The sequence below is a fragment of the Cnephaeus nilssonii genome, assembly GCF_951640355.1.
Source record: "Cnephaeus nilssonii genome assembly, chromosome: 13".
In the NCBI taxonomy this organism is placed as follows: Eukaryota; Metazoa; Chordata; class Mammalia; order Chiroptera; family Vespertilionidae; genus Cnephaeus; species Cnephaeus nilssonii.
In genome coordinates this window covers 19,140,692-19,165,578 of record NC_137084.1, presented here as the reverse complement: position 1 = coordinate 19,165,578, position 24,887 = coordinate 19,140,692, and the positions used below count along the sequence as shown (strand labels likewise).

At 51.3% G+C, this 24,887-nt stretch overlaps 1 protein-coding gene across 1 annotated transcript; it reads left to right on the top strand.

The window, feature by feature from the left end:
* Positions 1 to 372: 372 nt before the first annotated feature.
* Positions 373 to 19,014, top strand: LOC307109358 (proteoglycan 3-like; the record flags this gene model as incomplete). Its single annotated transcript, XM_079788044.1, has 9 exons — positions 373 to 433; positions 8,416 to 8,729; positions 9,404 to 9,539; positions 15,221 to 15,292; positions 15,679 to 15,750; positions 16,166 to 16,482; positions 17,225 to 17,356; positions 18,156 to 18,252; positions 18,956 to 19,014. 9 exons carry the CDS (start codon positions 373 to 375, stop codon positions 19,012 to 19,014), a joined length of 1,260 nt encoding a protein of 419 aa, XP_079644170.1.
* Between the last annotated feature and the right edge of the window lie 5,873 nt (positions 19,015 to 24,887).

The following is a 24,887-nucleotide window of genomic DNA, read 5'->3' as shown; positions in this document are numbered from 1 at the left end:
AAGGCTTGAGAGGAAGCAGAAGCCTATATGGCAAACACCAAGGAGGCCCGTCCTTCGGACCCTGATGGCCACTGTCCTTCTACTCTGTCCTCAGTGTAGTAAAATAGGCCCTGACCCTGAGCAGACCTGCTCCTGCAGGGGCAGAGTCTGGGCTAAATACTGTCCCAGGGGCCAGTGATGGAGCCCTCCGGGACTTTTCCTGCTTTTCCAGGTCAGCTGTTCACTGGGGGAGAAGGAAGCTCTCTAGTTTGCCTTTAATCGGCTACTTAAAGAAACATCGCATCTCTGTTGTGTGACAGGGGCTGTGCAGACACAGAGAGCAGACCCACAGCCTGAAGTGAAGCTGTGTCCCTGCCACAAGAACCAGTGACTATGAAACTCCCCCTGTTCCTGCTGCTCCTCCTGCTGGGGACAGTTGCTGCTCTTCATGTGGGTAAGTCCTCCGTTCCTTTATCATCCAGCTTGACCCCTTCTCCTCTTTCTGGCACCCCTTTGGCTCTCTGGGCCAGGCCACAGCTTTTCCTTCTTCAGTGGCCCCAGCTCCTCTCAGGTAAGATCTCTCCTGGGCTCAGAAATGTGACCTGAACATTCTGTCAGGCCTCCTCCTCAACCAAAAACCACCCACCTTCTCAGAGCAGCTTCTTCCTACCCCATATACACACCTGTCAGCCAGCACCAGGTGCTCACCCCTTTGTGTGAGTTCTCTCCTCACCCAACAGGGAGGAAATCCTTCTGGCCTAGGCTCCAGAAGGAGGCATTTGGAAGGCTTGAGTGAGGTGGTCAGAGCTGTCCGTGGTCCCAGAAGAAGGGAGCCCCTGACCTGATGGCAGGTTACCTCTTCTTCCCAGGGAATGATGCCCCCTATCTGGACAGCCAAGACTCACAGGCAGACCTGAGCCAGGATCTGGAAGGCTCAGGGGAGCAGGAGGGAGAGTCAGTCCTGAGTGAGAAGGTGATTCAGTCTGAAGGAGAGCAGGTGGATGCTTCCAGCTGCCAAGATGCCTTTGAGGACGATGAGAAGGCCATGGAGTCAGACCCAGGTGCCCAAGAGGAGAACTTGCAGTGCCCCAGGGCAGAGGACACAGTGGAAATAAGCGGCAGTTCTGGGTGCAAGACCTGCCGCTACGTGTTGGTGCAGACTCTCCTAACTTTTGCAGACGCTCAGGTAAGTGGCAGGGAGGCTACTGTGGAAGGAAGACCAGGGACAGGAGAATAGAGTGGGTTCCACCTCCTGTTCCTTATTCATTTAGACTAGTGGTTCTCAAACCCTAGTGTGTAGCAGACTCTCCTACAGGTCTTGTTGAAGCATAGATTTCAGGGTGAGCAAGTCTGGGGTGGGGCCTAAGCGTTTGCATTTAGGACCAAGTGCCAGGTGATGATGATATTGTCGGTCTGGAAGACAGTACTGTGAGAATCCTGATTTGGACAAAAGGCGTTGGTATTCGATATACCTGTGTTAAACCCTGGCTCCACCCGTCATTGGCATGTTACCTGGGCAAGTTACTTCACCTTTCAGAGCTTCAGTATCTGTACTTGTACAATGGAGATATACAGTACCAAACTCTTAGGTTGTGGTGAGGATTAAATGAGGTCATACATGGAAAGCATTTGGAACAGTCCTCAAGTCATTGTAAACTCCCAGTAAATGGTGGCTAAGATTATTCTCAGTATTATTATTTCCTGCAAGAAGTTCCTGGTGACAGATAAAGGAGCAAGAGATGGGTTTGAAGGAGCAAGTAGATCCCTGATTTCAGACCTGATCAGGGATAGAGAACTCTCCCCTAGAGAGTCAGAAACTTTAGGAGAAAACCCGCCAGTGAATTCCCTACTCCGCCTCTTCTTTCTGCGAAACACCTGCAGGAGGTACCGCAGAGGCAACCTTGTCTCTATCCACAACTTCAGTGTCAACAATCAACTCCTCTTCTGGACCAGTAAGATCAACAAGCCCGAGTCTGGATTGGAGCCACCGTTGGGTGCTGGGTAAGTGAGGGGCCAGCTCCCAGGTACAGGAAGTTCTCTCTGGCATCAGGCCTCACTTCAGCAACCAAATGACCTTCCTGTGGGAGGCAGTGGGGGAGCTGGCTGGTTCTGGCTAAAGAGAACTGGTGATTGTGCACATCTCTTCCCAACTCCATGTTCAGTGATTTCATGCTACAGCAGGTGTATTTATCTTAAGGAAATTGGCTATCATTAAAATCAGGGTTCCTCTCACCCTCTGCCTTCTCACCTTCCCTCCAGAGCTGGTTGATAAACAGTTACCAGCACACCACTGGAGTCAGGAGATCCATTCCTTGCCCAGCTTGGTCATTTACAAGGTGAATGGCTTACTCATGTCTACAATGGGGCCCTTCTCTCAGAGTGGTTCTGGGATAGTGGGTGAATAAGTGCTATTATATTTGCTACTCAAGTGTGGTCAATGGACCAAGCAGTATTAGCATCGCCCAGTAGCTTGTTAGGAATGCAGAGTCATGGGCGCCATCTGAGCTTCCTGAATCAGCAGCTCCATTTAAAAAAGATCAGCAGGAGACTTGTATTCACAGAGAGTTTGAGAGGCTCCGTTGTGTGAGGGGAGAAGAGACCACTGGTCTTGCATTGTAATCACCTAGGAATCCTGAGGGATGGGTCTCCTGGATATCTGGCTCCTAGCTGGGTGGGCAGTGCCCAGAAAGGGACACTCAATGGGCATTTTCTGGAACCTCTGGATCTGTTTGTCTTCCTGGACCTCATGCTCTGACCCAGCCTACCCCTCTCTTGTTCTAGTGCTCCAGGTTACACTGGATTGATGGGACCACTGTAAATTTTACTAACTGGGTTCATCATCCTGGGTGCGGCCGCTGTGTGAGCCTATGCACCAGAGGTGAGGGGGACTGGGCACCAGGGCAAAGGGAAGGGATGGCAAGGTGGACTCTTACACACTGTCCCTTTGAGCTGCCTGAGCACACCTCCTCAAACTCACAGCCTCTCCACAACTGGAGAACCAATGTCCAGTCTTTGAGGAGGGTTGTGAAGTAGGGTGAGGGGGTGCCCTGTGTGAGGGATGCATGGGGGGTCTGCATTCTCATAGATGAAGCTTGGCTGGGGGTGCCTGGGGGCTCCTTTCCTTCCTCTGCTACTGAGGTGACAAATGAGGTGAATGAAAGGTGTGGGTGAGGGACAAGGGAGAGATGTGCGAATTAGGAATGGCTGAATGCCAGACGCGAGGGACTCAGGACTATAGCTAATGCCATACACGTTGGAGAAAGGCTGCCACAATTCCCATCCCAGCTCTGCCACCTGCCCACTGGCATACAGGCAAGTGGTTTCCCCGCTGAGCCTCAGGTTCCTCATCTGTGCAGTGGGGATGATGCCAGCACGTCCCTCTGGGAGTCATTGTGAGGAGCTCACAGAAAGCACTCATAACCCTGTCTTCCTGGGGTGAAAACCCAACAAACACAAGCTATTGGGTGGGTGTGTGGCAAACATATCATGACAATTGGAGTGCAAGGGGGGCACGGGCCACACTCTGCTGGCAGCTGACATCACTGTGTTCTTTACGGCTAGGGGGTCATTGGCGACAATCATGTTGTGAACGACGTCTGCCCTTCCTCTGCTCCTAGTAAGCCAGTGGCTTGGAAGAGATCCTGCCTGGAGTCCCCTCCCTACACCCCTCCTGGCCGCCCCTGGCCCACCCTGGGCACTGGGCTGGACTCCCTGCCTCTCCTGGTCATAAAACCATGTTTCCCACTGCATTTCCTGACTCTTGATTTTTCATTGCTCATTGGAGGACTCCCCGGAGTCAGAAATCCTGGAAGCCCTCACTCCTGCAAGGGTGGGGTGGGGTGGAGGGCTTTGAGGAAAGTAAAAAATGGCCAGCAGCCCACTGGGGTGTGGGAATGGGGTTGGGGCGCTGAGGGGTTGTGCTGCAGCGCCACCTAGGTGCGGATCCAGGGCTGGGTGGCTCTCCCAAAACCTTTATCAGCCCAGCCTGGGGTATTCCACCTCTTCCCTCCCACACACACCACAACACCCCTGCTGTTCTGGGGGAAGTTCTCATTGGGTGGGGACTGGGGAGTGGGGAACTGGCCCTCCTGCTTTGTTTGGATTCAGCATAGGGTGCGGGGTGGGGTGGGAGTGGGGCGGCTTTCCAAAATCAGGGTGATATCACTGATTCAAGTACTGGAAAACTGTTAAAAATCTGAGTACATTTAAAGATGAAATTGGCTTTAACATCGATTCATGAATCAGACAGCATCCCATCCAGCAAATAGAAAGAAACTCTGAGAAGCTGTAAAAATGGAAGACATTTATAGGCAGAAGGGAGCAGAGGAAGGTTCTACCAAAGAATGCATTGCTTTAGGGGAGGTCACCTTTCTTTGGAAGGGGTCTATCAAGAGGATTACCAGCCCTAGCTGGTTTGTCTCAGTGGATAGAGCACTGGCCTGCGGACTGAAGTGTCCCGGGTTGGATTCAGGTCAAGGGCAGGTACCTTGGTGGCAGGCTCCTTCCGAGTCCCAGGGCCCTGGACACATGTGGAAGTCAACCAATGGATCTGTTCCTGTCACATCAATATTTCTCTCTGTCTTTCCCTCTCGCTTCCACTCTCTCTAAAACTCCCTGGAAAATTATCCTCAGGTGAGGATTAAAAATATAGAACTAAAAGTAATGAAATAAGAGGACACACCTTACATCCCAAAATATGAGCTTTCCCATCCCAACAAGGTGCTAGCTAAGCTCTGTGAAGCTAAGCTCCATCTTTAGGGCGGAACCCCTGCAGTGCTGTCCACTGTGCCAGCACAGAGCGGGAGCGCATCCAGACAGTGCTTATCTGTGGACACAGGTACCAGTTCCAGTCCTGACTTCCTGACAGCCCCTGGTCCCAGCCTTGAACAGAGAGCCTTATTGGAGCTGATCTCATTAGAGGCAGATTCTGTCATAGCCTCAGCTCCCAGATGAGAAAACTGGCACTCTGGGACTAGCCATTCATTTGCATCACACTACTCTTAGGACACACCCAATGCCTAATGTGGGACTGGGCTGACTCTTGAGACAAAAGGCAGAGTGTGAAACCCCTTGGAACATAAATGCAAACATAAGCCAGACAATCGGAGTTTCACGGATGCTGAAAACGTTGGTAGCATTGGATGGACTGTCTGGGAGTAATGCAGACTGTCTGGGGGTATAAAAGAAGCAAGGACCTAGGAGTCAGCCATGCAACTCCTTTCTAGTTGTATGAGGTTGGGCAGGTCATTGAACCTCTCCGAGCTTCTGTAGTAGGTGTGTAGACTAGAGACGGCAATACCTATTTTGTAGGATGATTATAAAGATTAAGTGGGGTAATAGATGTCACAGCCTTCATGTAGCAAAGTGTTTGGTCTGTGGTGGGCCTTCAAAAATGTTATTTCCAGTTTTAAATCCAACATTACTCTGGTCACTGAAGCCATTGGAATGTCTTTGCCTGGGGTTTGAGTTCTAAGAAGACAGGGGGATGAGGCAGGCTGTAGAGAAGGGAGGTGAGTGAGAGGAGGCAGAGGGCAGGCAGCCATGGGGGACAAGGAGCTGGAAGACCAGCCGTTAGGCCTGTCTCTGACTTGCTGTGTGATCTTGGGCAACTTGCTCAAACTCTTTGAGGTGCCATTTCCACATCTGTAACACAGGGCTGTTCAAGGGAAAGTGTGTGTAAAGCTCATCATGGGTCTGGCTCTTGAGAGCAGCTGAACATCCCAACCAGCCAATGATATGATGCTTCTGGCCTGGGCTCCCAGAGGGAGGAAAATGCTGGGGAGGGGTCTACCTCTTCCATCTGTCCCTCCCCCCACAACCTAGGGTGGACTCAAACTTTAAATCCAAGACCAGGTTCTTGGGCCCCACAATTGGTCAATCACCCCACTACCACCACCCCATGTCATTAGATAAGGTGAGGACCTGGTCTGTTGGGTCAGAGAGATAACAGCCAAGACCGTTACCCTGCAATGAGGCCCAGGAGTGACCTCTCAGACACTTCTCCATTTGTAGGTCGCTTGGGACAGCAGAGGCAGGAAAGGCCTTTTCACCCTCTGGGCTACCTGTCCCTGGTGCCCTGAGGCCTGGAGGGTTGGGCTGGGGTCTGAGGAAGAAATATGACTGCCCAGAGGAATGTCATAGAGTGGGTCACCCACCCTGTCAAGGCCAGTAGCTCCCGGCAGGGATATCCAGCAGTGCCAGGGCTCGACACTTGTTGGCCTCTCATTGGACTGCGGTGAATTTGGCTGGATCTGGATTGATTAAAGTTTTTATATTTTACTCACCAGAGATGTTTTCGCATTTATTTTTCTTTTCAAGAAAGATTGTATGAAAGCATTATTTATCTTGACTACTGAATTCTTTAGTGCCCCCTTAAACTTTGCCCCTGAGATGAGTGCCTCACTCACTGCCCCCTAGTCCTGACCCTGGTGGTGACAGAGGGCTGGTGGGAGATGAGGATGGGGGTGGGGAGGGTTACCCCCAGGGTGTCTGAAAGATTCTACATGAAACTTTTCATGGCAGCTGTCTCCTATTTGCTTGAAGATATGCCTTGAAGTTGGACTAAATGGCATTTTCTAGATCAGTGATTCTCAATGGAGGCAACTTTGCTCCCCAGAGGACATTTGGAAATAGGTGGCGATGTTTTTGATAACCTTGGGGGACAATCAGATTGATGGAGGAAGGTACCCCTGACATCTAGTGAGTAGAGACCAGGGCTCTACAGCCCCCTCCCCAACACACAACAAAGAATTACTTTACTCCAAATAGTAACAGTGCAAAGGTTGAGAACCTTGATCTAGATCTATAGCATAGAAGAAAGAGCATAAGTTTTTCAAACATTAGAGATGAAGAAAGAGGAAGAGGGACAACTAGAGTGAGAAAGACAAAAAGAGGGAGGGATGGGAGAAGGGAGAAAGGGAGAGAGAGAAAGAGGTGATATATATATATATATATATATATATATATATATATATATATATATATATATATATATAGATTGGGAGCCAATGGGACTAAAAATCCCATTCCCCCCACTTCCTGTGCACACTTGCAAGGGAATTTCCCTCTCTGAATCTCATTTTTCACACCTGTGAAGTTAGGGTCATCATACATTTTCATGGGAATGAGGAGAAGATGAAGATTCTGGGATGGGATGCATATGAAGTCCCTGGTCTAGACAAGCAATCAGGAGGTGGGCACCTCTTCCTTCCTACTATCATGGTCCCCAGCATCCTAGGATGCTTCACTTATTGGCTGGGATATTGACCAGAAGAAGGCTGCTCTTGGGGTTAAGACTGGGGCACTTTAGGGGTGCTAATAGTAAGTACATCTGGGCAGTACACATGTGGGGTCTTCTCCAGCACCACTGGGTGTTTGGACACCCATATGTATCAGTGGACCCCAGGAGGCAGGTCCCTGCAGTCCCAGCAGGGAGCAGGTGAGAGAATTGAGCAAATGCCTTATTATCAGCTCCCCTGCCCAGCACCCCAGACTGGGGCAATCATCCTGGTCTCTTCCCACTTCCCCAAAAGCCCAATATAAGAACTACCTCTGGGACCCAGTAGTCAAAGACACCAAGAGTGAAGACTTCAGACTCTTGAGAGGTGAGTGCTCCCCCAGCTTCCCAGGGAGGAGGGGTCCAATTCTTGAGAGGAAGCAGAAGCCTATATGGCAAACACTTCGGACCTTGATGGCAACTATTCTTGCACTTTGTCCTGACTCTGAGCAGACCTGTTCCTGTAGGGGCCAGTGATGGAGCCCTCAGGTAAAAGGGACTTTTCCTGCTTCTCCAGGTCAGCGTCTGTTCACTGGGGGAGAAGCAAGCTCTCTGTTTTGCCCTTTAATCAGCTGCTCCAACAAACATTGCATCTCTGTTGTGTGACAGGGGCTGTGCAGACACAGTGAGCAGACTCACAACCTGAAGTGAATCTGTGTCCCTACCCAAGAACGAGTGATTATGAAACTCCACCTGTTCCTGCTGCTCCTCCTGCTGGGGACAGTTGCTGCTCTTCATGTGGGTAAGTCCTCCGTTCCCTTCTCATCCAGCTTGACCCCTTCTCCTTTCCTGGCACCCCTTTGGCTCTCTGGGCCAGGCCACAGCTTTTCCTTCTGCAGTGGCCCCAGCTCCCCTCAGGTAAGATCTTTCATGGACTCAGACATGTGACTTGAACATTCTGTCAGTCAGTCCTCCTCCTCAAGCAAACACTACCCACCTTCTCAGAAGTGTTTCTTTCTACCCCTTATACACACCTGTCAGCCAGCGCCAGGTGCTCTCCCCTTTGTGCGAGTTCTCACCTCACCCAAAAGGGAGGAGATCCTTCTGGCCTAGGCTCCAGAAGGAGGCATTAGGAAGGCTTGAGTGGGGCTGTTGGAGCTGTCCGTGGTCCTGGAAGAGGGGAGCCCCTGACCTGATGGCAGGTTACCTCTTCTTCCCAGGTAATGATGCCCCCTATCTGGACAGCCAAGACTCACAGGCAGACCTGCGCCAGGATCTGGAAGGCTCAGGGGAACAGGAGGGAGAGTTGGTCCTGACTGAGGAGGGGATTCAGTCTGAAGGAGAGCAGGTGGAGGCTTCCAGCTGCCAAGATGCCTTTGAGGACAAGAAGGCCACGGAGTCGCACCCAGGTGCCCTAGATGATAACTTCCAGTGCCCCAGGGCAGAGGACACAGTGGAAATAAGCGGCAGTCCTGGGTGCAAGACCTGCCGCTACAAGTTGGTGCAGACTCCCCGTGTATTTGCAGTCGCTCGGGTAAGTGGCAGGGAGACTACTATGGAAGGAGGCTCAGGAGCAGGAGAAGAGAGTGGGTTCCACCTCCTGTTCCCTATTCATTTAGACTAGTGGTTCTCAAACCCTAGTGTGCAGCAGACTCTCCTAGAAGTCTTGTTGAAGCATAGATTTCAGGGTGAGCAAGTCTGGGGTGGGGCCCAAGAGTTTGCATTTAGGACCAAGTGCTAGGTGATTATGATATTGTTGGTCTGGGGGACAATACTTTGAGACTCACTGATTTGGACAAAAGGCTTTGGTATTCGATATACCTGTGTTAAACCCTGGCTCCACCCATCATTGGCATGTTACCTGGGCAAGTTACTTTACCTTTAGAGCTTCAGGATCCTCACTTGCACCATGGAGATTATATAGTACCAACATCTTAGGTTTGGTGAGGATTAAATGAGGTAATACATGGAAAGTCCTCAAGTCATTGTAAACTCCCAGTAAACGGTGGCTAAGATTATTCTCAGTATTATTATTATTTTCTGCAAGAAGTTCCCGATGACAGATAAAGGAGCAAGAGGTAGGATTGAAGGAGCAAGTAGATCCCTGATTTCTGACCTGAACAGGGATGCAGAACTCTCCCCTGGAGACTCAGAAACTTGAGGGGGAAAAAACCAGTGAATTCTCTATTCCACCTCTTCTTTCTGCAGGACACCTGCAGGAGGTGCTACAGTGGCAACCTCGTCTCTATCCACAACCTCAGTGTCAACAATCAACTCCACTGCTTGTCCAGTCAGTTGAATGAGTTCTGGGTCTGGATTGGAGGAATCATCAGGCCCACGGTAAGTGAGGGACCAGCTCCCAGGTACAGGAAGTTTTCTCTGGCATTAGGTCTCATTTCAGCAGCCAAGTGACCTTCCTGTGGGAGGCTGGTGCTGGCTAAAGAGAACTAGTGATAGTGTGCATCTCTTCCCAACTCCATGTTCAGTGATTTGATGCCATAGCAGGTGTATTTATCCCAAGGAAATTGGCTATTGTGAAAAATCAGGGTTCCTCCCATCCTCTGCCTTCTAAGCTTCCCCTAGAGCTGGTTGATAAATAGTTACCAGCACACCACTGGAGTCAGGAGATCCTTTACTTTCCCAGTTTGGTCACTTACAAGCTGAATGGCTTGCTCATGTCTAAAATGGGGTCCTTCTATCAGAGTGGTTCTGGGATAGTGGGTGAATAGTGTTATTATATATACTACTCATATGTAACCAAGCAGTATTAGCATCACCTAGTAGCTTATTAGAAATGCACAGTCTTGTGCCCCATCTGAGACTCCTGAATCAGCATCTGCATTTTAAAAAGATCCTCAAGAGACTTGTATTCACAGAAAGTTTGAGAAGCCCAGCTGTGTGAGGTGGGGGAGGCACCACTACTCTTCCATTGTGATCACCTGGGAACCCAGAGGGGTGGGTCTCCTGGATATCTGGCTCTTAACTGGGTGGGCAGTGCCCAGAAAGGGACACTCAGTGGGCATTTTCTGGAACCTCTGAATCTGTCTGTGTTCCTGGACCTCAGCCTCTGACCCAGCCTATCCCCTCTCTCGTTCTAGTGTTCCAAGTTACAGTGGATTGATGGGACTGCTGTAGATTTTCATCACTGGGCTCATCAGCGTGGGCATGGCCACTGTGTGACCCTATCCACCAGAGGTGAGGGAGACTGGGCACCAGGACAAAGGCAAGGGATGGCAAGGTGGACTCTTACACACTGTCCCTTTGAGCTGCCTGAGCACATCTCCTCCTCAAACTCACAGCCTCCCCACAACTGGAGAACCAACATCCTGACTGTGAGGAAGGTTGTGAAGTAAGGAGAGGGGTGCCCTGTGTGAGGGCTGGATGGGGGCTCTCCATCCTCACAGACGAAGCTCAGCTGGGGGCCTGGGAGCTCCTTTCCTTCCTCTGCTACTGAGGTGACAAATGAGAGTAGCTGAGGAGAATGAAAGGTGTGGGTGAGGGACAAGAGAGAGATGTTCGAATTAGGAATGGCTGAATGTCAGACGTGAGGGACTCAGGTCTATGGCTAAGGCCACACACGCTGGAGAAAGGCTGCCACAATTCCCATCCCAGCTCTGCCACCTGCCCACTGGCATACAGGCAAGTAATTTCGCCGCTGAGCCTCAGGTTCCTCATCTGTGCAGTGAGGATGATGCCAGCATGGCACTCTGGGAGTCATTGTGAGGATTAGCCAGGAGCTCACAGAAAGCACTCAGCACCCTGTCTTCCTGGGGTGAAATCTTAATAAACACAAGCTATTGGGTGGGTGTGTGGCAAACATATGACAATTGGAGGGCAAGGGGGGGCATGGGCCACAGTCTGACTGCTGCTGACATCACCGTGTTCTCTACTGCAAGGGGGTCATTGGCGACAATCATGTTGTGAACGACGTCTGCCCTTCCTCTGCTCCTACTAAGCCAGTGGCGCTGAAGAGATCCTGCCTGGAGTCCCCTCCCTACACCCCTCCTGGCTGCCCCTGGCCCACCCTGGGCACTGGGCTGGACTCCCCGCCTCTCCTGGTCATAAAGCCATGTTTCCCACTGCATTTCCTGACTCTTGATTCTTCATTGCTCATTGGAGGACTCCCTGGGGTCAGAAATCCTGGAAGCCCTCACTCCTGCTGGGGTGTGTGTGTGTGGGGGGGGTGCCTTTGAGGAAAGTAAAGAATGGCCAGCAGCCCACTGGGGTGTGGGAATGGGGTTGAGGCGCTGAGGGGTTGGGCTGCAGCGCCACCTAGGTGCGGATCCAGGGCTGGGTGGCTGTCCCAAGACCCTTCTCAGCCCAGGCTGGGGGATTCCACCCCTTCCCCACCACCCCCACCCCTCCAGTTCTGGGGGAAGTTCTCATTGGGTGGGGACTGGGGAGTGGGGAACTGGCCCTCCTGCTTTGTTTGGATTCAGTATAGGGTGCAGGGTGGGGTGGGAGTGGGGCGGCTTTCCAAAATCAGGGTGATATCACTGATTCAAGCACTGGAGGACTGTTAAAAATCTAACTGAGTACATTTAAAGATGAAATTGGCTTTAACATTGATTCATGAATCAGGCAGCATTCCATCAAGCAAATAGAAAGAAACTCTGAGAAGCTGTAAAAATGGAAGGCGTTTATAGGCAAAAGGGAGCAGAAGGAAGGTTCTTCCAAAGAATGCATTGCTTCAGGGGAGGTCACCTTTCTTTGGAAGTGGTCTATCAAGAGGATTACCAGCCCTAGCTGGTTTGTTTCAGTGGATAGAGCACTGGCCTGCGGACTGAAGTGTCCCGGGTTGGATTCAGGTCAAGGGCAGATACCTTGGTGGCAGGCTCCTTCCGTGTCCCAGGACCCTGGACACATGTGGAAGTCAACCAATGGATCTGTTCCTGTCTCATCAATATTTCTCTCTGTCTTTCCCTCTCGCTTCCACTCCCTCTGAAACTCCCTGGAAAATTATCCTCGGGTGAGGATTAAAAATATAAAACTAAAAGTAATGAAATAAGAGGACACACCTTACATCCCAAAATATGGGCTTCACCATCCCAACAAGGTGAAGATTCAGAGAGGGAAAGTCCCTTGCAAGTGTGCACAAGAGAGAGAAAGAGGTGATATCTATCTATAGATAGATAGATAGATAGATAGATAGATAGATAGATAGATAGATAGATAGATGATAGATAGAATATTTGGGAGCCAGAAGGACTAGAAATCCCAGATCCCACACTTCCTGTGAAGCTAAGCTCCATCTTTAGGGCGGAACCCCTGGAGTTCTGTCCACTGTGCCAGCACAGAGCGGGAGCGCAATCCAGACAGTGCTTATCTTTGAACACAGGTACCAGTTCCAGTCCTGGCTTCCTGACAGCCCCAGGTCCCAGCCCTGAACTGAGAGCCTTATTGGAGCTGATCTCATTAGAGGCAGATTCTGTCATAACCTCAGCTCCCAGATGAGAAAACTGACACTCTGGGACTTGCCGTTCATTTGCATCACACTACTCTTAGGACACACCCAATGCCTAATGTGGGACTGGACTGACCCTTGAGACAAAAGGCAGAGTGTGAAACCCCTTGGAACATAAATGCAAACATAAGCCAGACAGTCAGAGTTTCACGGATGCTGAAAACGTTGGCAGCATTGGATGGACTGATGGGGAGTAATGCAGACTGTCTGGGGGAATCAAAGAAGCAAGGACCTAGGAGTCAGCCGTGTCACTCCTTTCTAGTTGTAGGAAGTTGGGCAGGTCATTGAACCTCTCTGAGCTTCTGTAGTAGGTGTGTAGACTAGAGACGGCAATACCTATTTTGTAGGATGATTATAAAGATTAAGTGGGGTAATAGATGTCACAGCCTTCATGTAGCAAAGTGTTTGGTCTGTGGTGGGCCTTCAAAAATGTTATTTCCTGTTTTAAATCCAACATTACTCTAGTCACTGAAGCCATTGGAATGTCTTTGCCTGGGGTTTGAGTTCTAAGAAGACAGGGGGAGGGGCAGGATGTAGAGAAGGGAGGTGAGTGAGAGGAGGCAGAGGAAGGCAGCCATGGGGGACAAGGAGCTGGAAGACCTGCCCATAGGCCTGTCTCTGACTTGCTGTGTAATGTTGGGCAACATGTTCAAGCTCTCTGAGGTGCTGTTTCCACATCTGTAACACAGGGCTGTTCAAGGGAAAGTGTGTGTAAAGCTCATCATGTGTCTGGCTCTTGGAGGCAGCTGAGCATCCCAACCAGCCAATGATATGATGCCCCTGGCCTGGGCTCCCAGAGGGAGGAGAATGCTGGGGAGGGGTCTATCTCTTCCATCTGCTCCCCCACCCAACCTAGGGTGGACTCAAACTTTAAATCCAAGACCAGGTTCTTGGGCCCCACAATTGGTCAATCCCTCCACTACCACCACCCCATGTCGTTAGATAAGGTGAGGATCTGGTCTGTTGGGTCAGAGAGATAACAGCCAAGACCGTTACCCTGCAATGAGGCCCAGGAGTGACTTCTCAGACACTTCTCCATTTGTAGGTCTCCTGGGACATCAGAGGCAGGGAAGGCCTCTTCACCCCGTGGGCTACCTGTCCCTGGTGCCCTGAGGCCTGGAGGGCTGGGCTGGGGTCTGAGGAAGAAATATGACTGCCCAGAGGAATGTCACAGAGTGGGTCGCCCACCCTGCCAAGGCCACTAGCTCCCGGCAGGGATATCCAGCAGCACCAGGGCTCTGCACTTGTTGGCCTCTCATCCGACTGCAGTGAATGTGGCTGGATCTGGATTGATTAAAGTTTTTATATTTTACTCACCAGAGATGTTTTTGCATTTTTTTTATTTCCAGGGAATATTGCAAGAAAGCCTTTCATTTATCTTGACTACTGAATTCTTTAGTGCCCCCTTAAACTTTGCCCCTGAGATGAGTTCCTCACTCACTGCCACCCAGTCCTGACCCTGGTGGTGACACAGGGCTGGTAGGAGATGAGGATGGGGATGGGGAGGGTGGCCCCCAGGATTTCTGAAAGATTCTACATGAAGGTTTTCATGGCAGCTGTCCCTTCTTGGCCTGAAGATATGCCTTGAGGTTGGACTAAATGGCATTTTCTAGATCAGTGATTCTCAACGGAGGCAACTTTGCTCCCCAAAGGACATTTGGAAATAGGTGGAGATGTTTTTGATAACCTTGGGGGACAACCAGATTGATGGGGGAAGGTACCCCTGACATCTAGTGAGTAGAGACCAGGGATGCTGCTAAACTCTCTACAGCCCCCTCCCCCAACACACAACAAAGAATTACTTTACTCCAAATAGTAACAGTGCAAAGGTTGAGAACCTTGGTCTAGATCTATCGCATAGAAGAAAGAGCATAAGTTTTTCACACATTAAAGATGAAAAAAAGAGGAAGAGGGAGAACTAGAGTGAGAACGAGAAAGAGAGGAAAGGAGGGGAGTAGGGAGGGAGAGATAGAATGAGGTAGATAGGTAGATAGATAGATGATCAATAGATAGGACGTTTTGGAGCCAAAAGACTAGGAATCCCATTTCCCTACTTCCTGTGCACACTTGCAAGGGGATTTCCCTCTCTGAATCTCATTTTTCACACCTGTGAAGTTAGGGTCATCATACAGTCTCATGGGATTGAGGAGAACATGAAGATTCTGGGATGGGATGCATATGAAGTCCCTGGTCTAGACAAACACTCAGGTGTGTGGGACTCCCTCATCCTTCTCCTTCCTCTCCTGGTGGTGCCCAGCATCCCAGGATGCTCCACTTAATTGGCTGGGATATTGACCAGAAGAAGGCTTCTCCTGGGGTTAAGACTGGGGCACTTTAGGGGTGCTAATAGTAAGTACATCTGGGCAGTAGACATCTGGGGTCTTCTCCAGCACCACTGGGTGTTTGGACACCCATATATGTCAGTGGACCCCAGGAGGCAGGTCCCTGCAGTCCTGGCAGGGAGCAGGTGAGAGAATTGAGCAAATGCTTTATTATCAGCCCCCCTACCCAGCACCCCAGACTGGGGCAATCATCCTGGCCTCTTCCCACTTCCCCAAAAGCCCAATATAAGAACTTCCTCTGGGACCTAGCAGTCAGAGACACCAAGAGTGAAGGCCTTGTACTCCTGAGAGGTGAGTGCTCACCCAGCTGCCCAGGGAGGAGCGGTCCAAGGCTTGGGAGGAAGCAGAAGCTTATATGGCAAACACCTTGGAGGCCTGTCCTTCGGACCCTGATGGCCACTGTCCTTACACTTTGTCCTGACCCTGAGCAGACCTGTTCCTGCAGGGGCAGGGTCTGGGCTAAGTGCTGTCCCTGGGCCCAGTGATGGAGCCCTCAGGTAAAAGGGACTTTTCCTGCTTCTCCAGGTCAGCATGTGTTCACTGGGGGAGAAGGAAGCTCTCTAGTTTGCCCTTTAATCAGCTACTCAAACAAACATTGCATCTCTGTTGTGAGACAGGCCGTGCAGACACACAGGACAGCCCCAGGGCGGGAAGTGAAGCTGTGTCCCTGCCACAAGAACCAGTGACTATGAAACTCCCCCTGCTCCTGCTGCTCCTCCTGCTGGGGACAGTTGCTGCTCTTCATGTGGGTAAGTCCTCCGTTCCCTTCTCATCCAGCTTGACCCCTTCTCCTCTTTCTGGAACCTCTTTGGCTCTCTGGGCCAGGCCACAGCTTTTCCTTCTTCAGTGGCCCCAACTCCCCTCAGGTAAGATCTCTCCTGGGCTCAGAAATGTGACCTGAACATTCTGTCAGGCCTCCTCCTCCAACAAAAACCACCCACCTTCTCAGAGCAGCTTCTTCCTACCCCTTATACACACCTGTCAGCCAGCACCAGGTGCTCACCCCTTTGTGTGAGTTCTCTCCTCACCCAACAGGGAGCAGATCCTTCTGGCCTAGGCTCCAGAAGGAGGCACTAGGAAGGCTTGAGTGAGGTGGTCAGAGCTCTCCGTGGTCCCAGAAGAAGGGAGCCCCTGACCTGATGGCAGGTTACCTCTTCTTCCCAGGGAATGATGCCCCCTATCTGGACAGCCAAGAGTCACAGGCAGACTTGAGCCAGGATCTGGAAGGCTCAGGGGAGCAGGAGGGAGAGTCATGCCTGACTGAGGAGGCGATTCAGTCTGAAGGAGAGCAGATGGAGGCTTCCAGCTGCCAAGATGCATTTGAGGATGATGAGAAGGCCATGGAGTCAGACCCAGGTGCCCGAGAGGAGAACTTGCAGTGCCCCAGGGCAGAGGACACAGTGGAAATAAGCGGCAGTCCTGAGTGCAAGACCTGCCGCTACGTGTTGGTGCGGAAGTGCAAAACATTTGGAGGCGCTCGGGTAAGTGGCAGGGAGGCTACTGTGGAAGGAGGTCCAGGGGCAGGAGAAGAGAGTGGGTTCCACCTCCTGCTCCCTATTGATTTAGACTAGTGGTTCTCAAACCCTAGTGTGCAGCAGACTCTCCTAGAGGTCTTGTGGAAGCATAGATTTCAGGGTGAGCAAGTCTGGGGTGGGGCCTAAGAGTTTGCATTTAGGACCAAGGGTAGTGGAACGGGCCCTGACTCTGAGCATATATGTGCAATGGGGATGATGATGATGATGTAGTAACTACATTGTAGTTGGTCTGGAGACAGTCCTTTGAGAATCACTGATTTAGACAAAGAGCTTTGGTATGAGATATACCTGTGTTAAACCCTGGCTCCACCTGTCATTGGCATGTTACTTGGGCAAGTCATTCACCTTTCAGAGCTTCAGGATCTGTACTTGTACCATGGAGATATAGAGTACCAATCTCTTAGGTTGTGGTGAGGATTAAATGAGGTCATACATGGAAAGCATTTGGAACAGTCCTTGAGTCATTGTGAACTCCCAGTAAACAGTGGCTAAGATTATTATTAGTATTATTATTTCCTGCATGAAGTTCCTAGTGACAGATAAAGGAGCAAGAAATAGGCTTCAAGGAATAAGTACATCCCTGATTTCTGACCTCACCAGGGATGGAGAGTTCTCTCTTGGAGTATCAGGAACGTGAGGGGGGGAAAAACACACAGTGAATTATCTACCCCACCTCTTCTTTCTGCAGAGAGTTTGCAGGAGGTGCTACAACGGCAACCTTGTCTCTATCCACAACCGCTGCGTCAACAATCAACTCAGGTCCTTGGCCAGTCAGGTCAACCAACCCCGGGTCTGGATTGGAGGCAAAATCAGGGGCTGGGTAAGTGAGGGGCCACCTCCCAGGTACAGGAAGGTCTCTCTGGCATCAGGCCTCATTCCAGCACCCAAGTGACCTTCCTGTGGGAGGCAGTAGGGGAGCTGGTGGGTGCTGGCTAAAGAGAACTGGTGTTTGTGCGCATCTCTTCCCAACTCCATGTCCAGGGACTTCATGCCTGTGGCATGAAATCTGCCATGGCAGGTGTATTTACCCCAAGGAAATAGGCTATTGTTACAAATCAGGGTTCCTCCCTCACTCTGCCTTCTCAGCTTCCCCCAGAGCTGGTTGATAAACAGTTACCAGCACACCACTGGAGTCAGGAGATCTCTTTCTTGCCCAGCTTGGTCACTTACCAGCTGAATGGATTTCTCATGTCTAGTAAAATGGGGTCCTTCTCTCAGAGTGGTTCTGGGATAGTGGGTGAATAAGTGCTATTATATTTGCTACTCAAGTGTGGTCCATGGGCCAAGCAGTATTAACATCGCCTAGTAGCTTGTTAGGAATGCACAGTCTTGGGCCCCATCTGAGCCTCCTGAATCAGCATCTGCATTTTACAAACATCCGCAGGAGACTTGTATTCACAGAAAGTTTGAGAAGCCCGGCTGTGTGAGGCGGGGAGGGACCACTGCTCTTCCATTGTGATCGCCTGGGAACCCTGAGGGGTGGGTCTCCTGGATATCTGGCTTCTAGCTGGGTGGGCAGTGCCCAGAAAGGGACACTCAGGGGGCATTGTCTGGAACCTCTGGAACTGTCTCTTCCTGGACCACTGCCTCTGACCAGCCTATCCCCTCTCTTGTTCTAGTGCTCCAAGTTACACTGGATCGATGGGAGCGCTGTAAATTTTAGTAACTGGGCTCATCATCCTGGGCGCGGCCGCTGTGTGAGCCTATGCACCAGAGGTGAGGGGGACTGGGCACCAGGGCAAAGGGAAGGGATGGCAAGGTGGACTCTTACACACTGTCCCTTTGAGCTGCCTGAGCACATCTCCTCCTCAAACTCACAGCCTCCCCACAACTGGAGAACCAACGTCCTGTCTGTGAGGAGGGCTGTGAAGTAGGGAGAGGGGGTGCCCTGTGTGAGGGCTGGATGGGGGCTCTCCATCCTCACAGACGAAGCTCAGCTGGGGGCCTGGGAGCTCCTTTCCTTCCTCTGCTACTGAGGTGACAAATGAGAGTAGCTGAGGTGAATGAAAGGTGTGGGTGAGGGACAGGGAGAGATGTGGGAATTAGGAATGGCTGAATGCCAGATGTGAGGGACTCAGGTCTATGGCTAAGGCCATACACGCTGGAGGAAGGCTGCCACAATTCCCATCCCAGCTCTGCCACCTGCCCACTGGCATACAGGCAAGTGGTTTCCCCGCTGAGCCTCAGGTTCCTCATCTGTGCAGTGGGGATGATGCCAGCATGTCCCTCTGGGAGTCATTGTGAGGATTAGCCAGGAGCCCACAGAAAGCACTCAGCACCCTGTCTTGCTGGGGTGAACACTCAACAAACACAAGCTATTGGGTGGGTGTGTGGCAAACATATCATGACAATGGGAGGGCAAGGGGGGCACGGGCCACACTCTGACTGCTGCTGACATCACTGTGCTCTCAATTGCTAGGGGGTCAATGGCGACGAACACGTTGCGGAAGACGTCTGCCCTTCATCTGCTCCATCTAAGCCAGTGGCTTGGAAGAGATCCTGCCTGGAGTCCCCTCCCTACACCCCTCCTGGCCGCCCCTGGCCCACCCTGAGCACTGGGCTGGACTCCCCGCCTCTCCTGGTCATAAAGCCATGTTTCCCACCGCATTTCCTGACTCTTGTTTCTTCATTGCTCATTGGAGGACTCCTGGGGTCAGAAATCATGGAAGCCCTCACTTCTGGGGGAAGGGGGGGGTGCTTTGAGGAAAGTAAAGGATGGCCAGCAGCCCACAGGGGTGTGGGAATTGGGGTGAGGCGCTGAGGGGTTTGGCTCCAGCGCTACCTAGGGGCGGAGCCAGGGCTGGGTGGCTGTCCCAAGACCCTTCTCAGCCCAGGCTGGAGATTCCACCCCTTCCCTGCCCCCCACCCCTACCCCGCACCCACTCCCGATCTGGGGGAAGTTCTCATTGGGGGTGGGCTGGGGGTGGGGTGGGGAACTGGCCCTCCTGCTTTGTTTGGATTCAGCATAGGGTGCGGGGTGGGGTGGGAGTGGGGCGGCTTTCCAAATGCGGGTGATATCACTGATTCAAGAACTGGAAAACTGTTCAAAATCTGAGTACATTTAAAGATGAAATTGGCTTTATTCATCGATTCATGAATCAGGCAGCATCCCATCCAGCAAAGAGAAAGAAGCTCTGAGAAGCTGTAAAAATGCAAGGCGTTTATAGGCGAAAGGGAGCAGAAGGAAGGTTCTAGCAAATAATGCATTGTTTCAGGGGAGGTCACCTTTCTTTGGAAGGGGTCTATCAAGAGGATTACCAGCCCTAGTTGGTTTGGCTCAGTGGATAGTGCATCAGCCCTAGGTCAAGGGCATGTACCTCAGTTGCAGCCTCCATCCCTGTCCCCCACCCCCCACTCCTGTTGGAGAGTGCATGTGTGGGAGGCAACCAACACATCTCTCACATTGATGTTTCTTTCTCTCTTTCTCTCCCCCTCCCTCCACACTCTCTGTCTCTCTAAAAGAAAGAAAGAAAGAAAGAAAGAAAGAAAGAAAGAAAGAAAGAAAGAAAGAAAGAAAGAAAGAAAGAAAGAAAATTAAATTAAATAAGAATTTATGGAAAAATATCCCCAGGTGAGGATTTTTTTAAAAAGAATGACCTCACTAGTGCTGACCAGGCAATTTCAGGTTGACTGGTTAAGGGTGACATTTCAGATTGACTGGTTAAGGGTGACATTCCTTGGGGAGGCTGAGACTGCACTAGGTTAGGTATTACGTCTTGGTTTGGGTGGGCTTAGCACAAGTGACCCCATTTGGGGCCTGTTGTTTAACAGTTGTGAGATCCTACCTGCTGTAACCACATGGGAGGGAGGGAAGGGTAGCCTTGTCTAGCCCTGTGCCTTTTTGGCCTGATCCTGCCCCTTACTTTCCATTCTCCCAGCCACGTGTGGGTGAGTCCAAAGGCCCCAACTTCTTCTGATATGTGTTCCCCATTCCCAGGAGGGTGGCTCCTGTCCCAATCCTTCTCCCTCTCCCCAAACCCCACCCTCCTTCCCTGGAGGTGCCACATTCTCAGGAGGGAGTACCTCCCACCGGGAGAGCCTTGGGGCCAACATCAGGGCATCTGATGGCAGTGTGGGTCCCATTCCAGCTCTCTAGCTCCAGGCCTCTGCTTCTGCCCCCACTTTCTCAGACCCTGGGGACACTGAGAGGGAAGACTGTTGCTATTCTTTGTTCCAGGTGGAGTCCTAGGGTCCAGGAAGTCTCTGGAGTTGATGAAGAGGGAAGCTGGACCTGAGACTCGGTTTTTAGAGGGCAGGGAGCCCTGGGTTGTAGTTCTACATGAGGCTCAGGGAAAATGTACAAGTATTTCTGTAGATGTACATGTGCATGTGTGTATATGTATCTTGGTGTGCACATGAGTCATTTTTTAATACCTGTGTATGTATACCAGTGTATATGGAAATCTTTATTGGTCAAATCTCTATGTGTCAATGTGTTGTTTGAGATGTGAATATTTTATACATCTCTGGGTATTTATGGATAGGCCTATATGTCTGTGTACATCTCTGAATGTGTATGTCTGGTGTAGCTTTGCATCCATACATACCTGAATCTCTGTGTTCATGCATCTGTCGTGTACCTGTGTGTCTTTAGTCGGTATGTTTGGGAGTATGTTTACAGGCCAGTGTGTGCCTGAGTACAGCTGTGTACAGGTCTATGTTTGTGTGTGTACGTGTGTGTATCTATCTACAGGCATCGGAGGGGCTGTGGAGTTTCAGGAACAAAAAGAACAAAAAGGAACAAAGGACCAGATGTGCTTTGTTTCTAAAGGTGCTGGAGTTTATGGAACAGGATGGGATCAGAGCACCCCCGGGTGCGCGGGTGGTGAAGAAGCAGCAGGGACAAGCCCCTTGAACATGACCAGGCTTCTGGCGACAGGATAATGGGCCTTGGCATTGCCATGGCACTACATTCCTTGTAGTGTTGTTGGGCTCTGCACCCCAGGGAATGCCTCCAGATGGAGACCTGTCCTCTGTAGAGGGGTTTGTCCATCTTCCTTGGATGAAGATGGGGTCAGGAAGCTCCTAATCACAGCATGTTGGTCTCCCCAACAGCATGAAAGGGGAGCAGCCTGGAGGGTCAGCCTCCCACCCCCAAGGTCCCTGCATTGTGTACTGCTACAAACTAATCCTTGATGCTCTGCTTCTAAAAGAACAGTCGAACCTTGCTGTGGGGGGTGGGGGAGGGGGAGGGAAGGATAAGCAGTAAGGGAAGCTCTGCATAGGTAGCTCTGGGACTGGAATTTCAGCTGATGGCAAACCCCCTTTTATCAGCCTCCACTTTTCTCCTTGATGGGAATGGGCTCTAGCCAACCCCAGTTGCTCAGTATCCTGCCAGTCAAGACTAGAGGTAGAGGGAGGGAGGGGAAAGGGTGATGGTGGTGGCTCAGAGCCCTTCAGTCTGAAGCTTGCTCCAGGCAAGTCAGCACAGATAAGATGTTCCTCAAATATCTAATATTGTTTGTTATTGGGCCTCAACTTCAACCATTATATATTCACTAGAGGCCCGTTGCACGAAATTCGTGCACGGGTGGGGTCCCTAGGCCTGGCCAGCGATCAGAGCTGATCTGTGGGGCGACCAGTGGGGTGATTGGGGCCCCCGCTGGCACCCGCCTTGGCCAACCTGGTACTGCCCACTCACCAGCCCTGCCCCCTGCTGCCACCACCACCCATCGCCTCCTGCAGAGGGAGGCAACTGGCAGGGCGATCGGCAGTGGGGGGGGCGGGGGCTTTGCTGGCACCCGCCTTGGCTGGCTTGGGGCCTGCGGGCTGGGGACAGCTCCTGCATTGAGCGCCTGCCCCCTGGTGGTCAGTGTGTATCATAGCAACCGCTCATTCTGCTGGTTGGTCAATTTGCATGTTAGGCTTTTATTATATAGGATTCCTTTGGCTGTTTACGGCCTTTCGGTATTGAATAGCTCTTGATAAAAAGCAAATACTCTTAGGAGAAAAAACTCCTGAGAATGCCATTTATTAACTAGAGGCCTGGTCACGAAATTCGTGCACTAGAGGGGGTCCCTCAGCCCGGCCCGCGCCCTCTTGCAGTCTGGGACCTCTTGACCACAGTCAGACATCCCTTTCCCAGTCTGGGACTCTTGCAGGCCGGGACCCCTTGCTTCTTACCGCTTGCCTGCAGTGGAGGCGTGAGAGGAGGCGGGAGCTGTGTTTGCCAGCCATGAGCCCACTGGTGAGCCCGGCTTCTGGCTGCGCACTGACCACCAGGGGGAAGCTCCTGCGTTGAGTGTCTGCCCCCTGGTGGTCAGTGTGCATCATAGTGACTGGTTGTTCCACCGTTTGGTCGATTTGCATATTAACCTTTTATTATATAGGATACCTCTGGGAGATTGATTGGTGATTTGCTGAGAACAAGGTTTTGTGAGAAGGAGCACAGAAGGGACACATGGAACGGTCAGTGGGCATGGGGGTGGGGGGTGGGGCTAGTTGTGGAGAAGAAGAGCCATTGAAAAGGAGATGATGAAGCAGAGAGTGCTGCGTTCACTATTTTCCCTTCATGGGGACCCAGGAAGACCCTATTTCCTGGGATTCCTTGTAGTGTTGGGCTCTGCACCAAGCGACTGAGTCTGGCCAGGGCCATGTGGTTGGAAGTGATGCAAGCAACTTCCAGGACTGGCCTTTAATGACCACCTACAGTCTACCCATTCTCACTTTGCTTGCTATGTGCCTCCGATGGTATACTACCCGATGGAGGGGGCTGCCTGACTGACTTTGTCATGTTAAACCTTGAGATTTTGCAGTTTGTTACGGTGGCAAAACTTGGTTTAGCCTAACTGAAACTTAGAGGGAAGAAGGTGCCAACAAATTTCCTAACTTTTCCCCAGGCAGATGTAGCACAGAAGTCAAGATCCCAGACTCTGGAGTCCTAAAGTCCCACTTCCCCTCCATCTTGGGTAAAAACTGCTGTTTAAAATTTTAACCCTGCTATTCTGGCTTCTGTAAATGTTTGCTTGCTTAAATAATAGGGAAAAATAAGACTACTCCCATTCCGGAGAGGCCATAAACTATGCCCCAGACAGAGTTGTCATTGCTGGTTCCAGGCCAGGCCTTGAGATGTGGTCTCATGGCCCCTTCCCAGCACACAGGACCTCTTTCTCAGAAGGTCCAGAAGTCTCATTCCAAATTTGGAAGACAAAGAGCTGAAAAACATATAAGTAGGAAAGACTTCCTCTATTTTGACCCTAGAATTTGAGAAGCAATATTTCCTCTGGGCCCGCTAGTGCTAGTGAAATGAAAAAGACTCCAAATAAATTTGGCTTATTGGTGAAGGCGTCCTTTGATTTACATTATAACACCCCCATTTCAGTTTCTTAACCTTACTAAGCCTTTGTTTCTTCTTCTGTAAAATGCGGGTTGAATTAGACAAACCCTCTAATGTATGTAGCCCATTGCTTGGCCATGGCAAGTTCTCACTAACTGTTAGCTTTTATGCTGAGTAAATAAAGAAGCGATGTAGAGTTAGGAATGAGCATGGGTCCCAGTTCCAATTTCCATATATTGTACGTTTCTTTTTCTATTACACAGGATTAATAACAGAACACAGCAGCCTCACCAGGTTGGTGTGTGATTATGTTGGTGATTGTGTGGAGGACACCATGAGGCAGCAGAGAGGAGCTCGCTATTGTTGTTACAGCTGATACACCCCTAAGTCCAGCACACAGAAGTGGCCACTTAGCTCAGCTGTGGGGAGGACAAGGTCAGGCTCACACTCATGAGTTCACACACTTGCTGGCAGGCTCAGGACCACCCAGCCTGGAGGAAAGAGAGGAGTTGGGGAAAGGATTCCCTCAGGACATAGCTGTCTGGATCTCCTACTCAGAGAACATCCCTGTGACCCCAGCCTTCTGAGAGCTGGGTGCATGGGGGTGGGAAGGTGGGGTGCCTGTGGGCCTCCGGGTGGAGAACACGATGCTGCCTTCCACTGAGGTCTTCTGGCCAGATCTCCAGACATTGCCGATTCCCAAGGCCGTCCCTGGGGAGGTATCATCCCACCTTCCTGAGGATGGGGCTGGGATGAGGCAGAGTGGGGGGAGGGGGAAAGGACCTCATGTGGGAGAATCTTACCCCTTCGCCCCCTGGGGTGGGTGGGGGGTCACTGGGGTGGGGCCTTTGCAAGTGCCCATGGCTTGATCCTCTCAAACTACTCCCAAAGCTGCCTCTCCCCCCATCCCGCCCACCCTGTCCCCTGCACCACTGAGGAGGGGCCAGCCCTCCGCCTACAGTTCAGCTCCTTTCTGCTCAGCCCTCAAGGTCATGCCCACACTCCAGCTCCTCCAGAGGTGGTTTGCCCGGAAGCTGGTGGAACATACTTCAGGGCTGCTCACTTGCACGAGCCC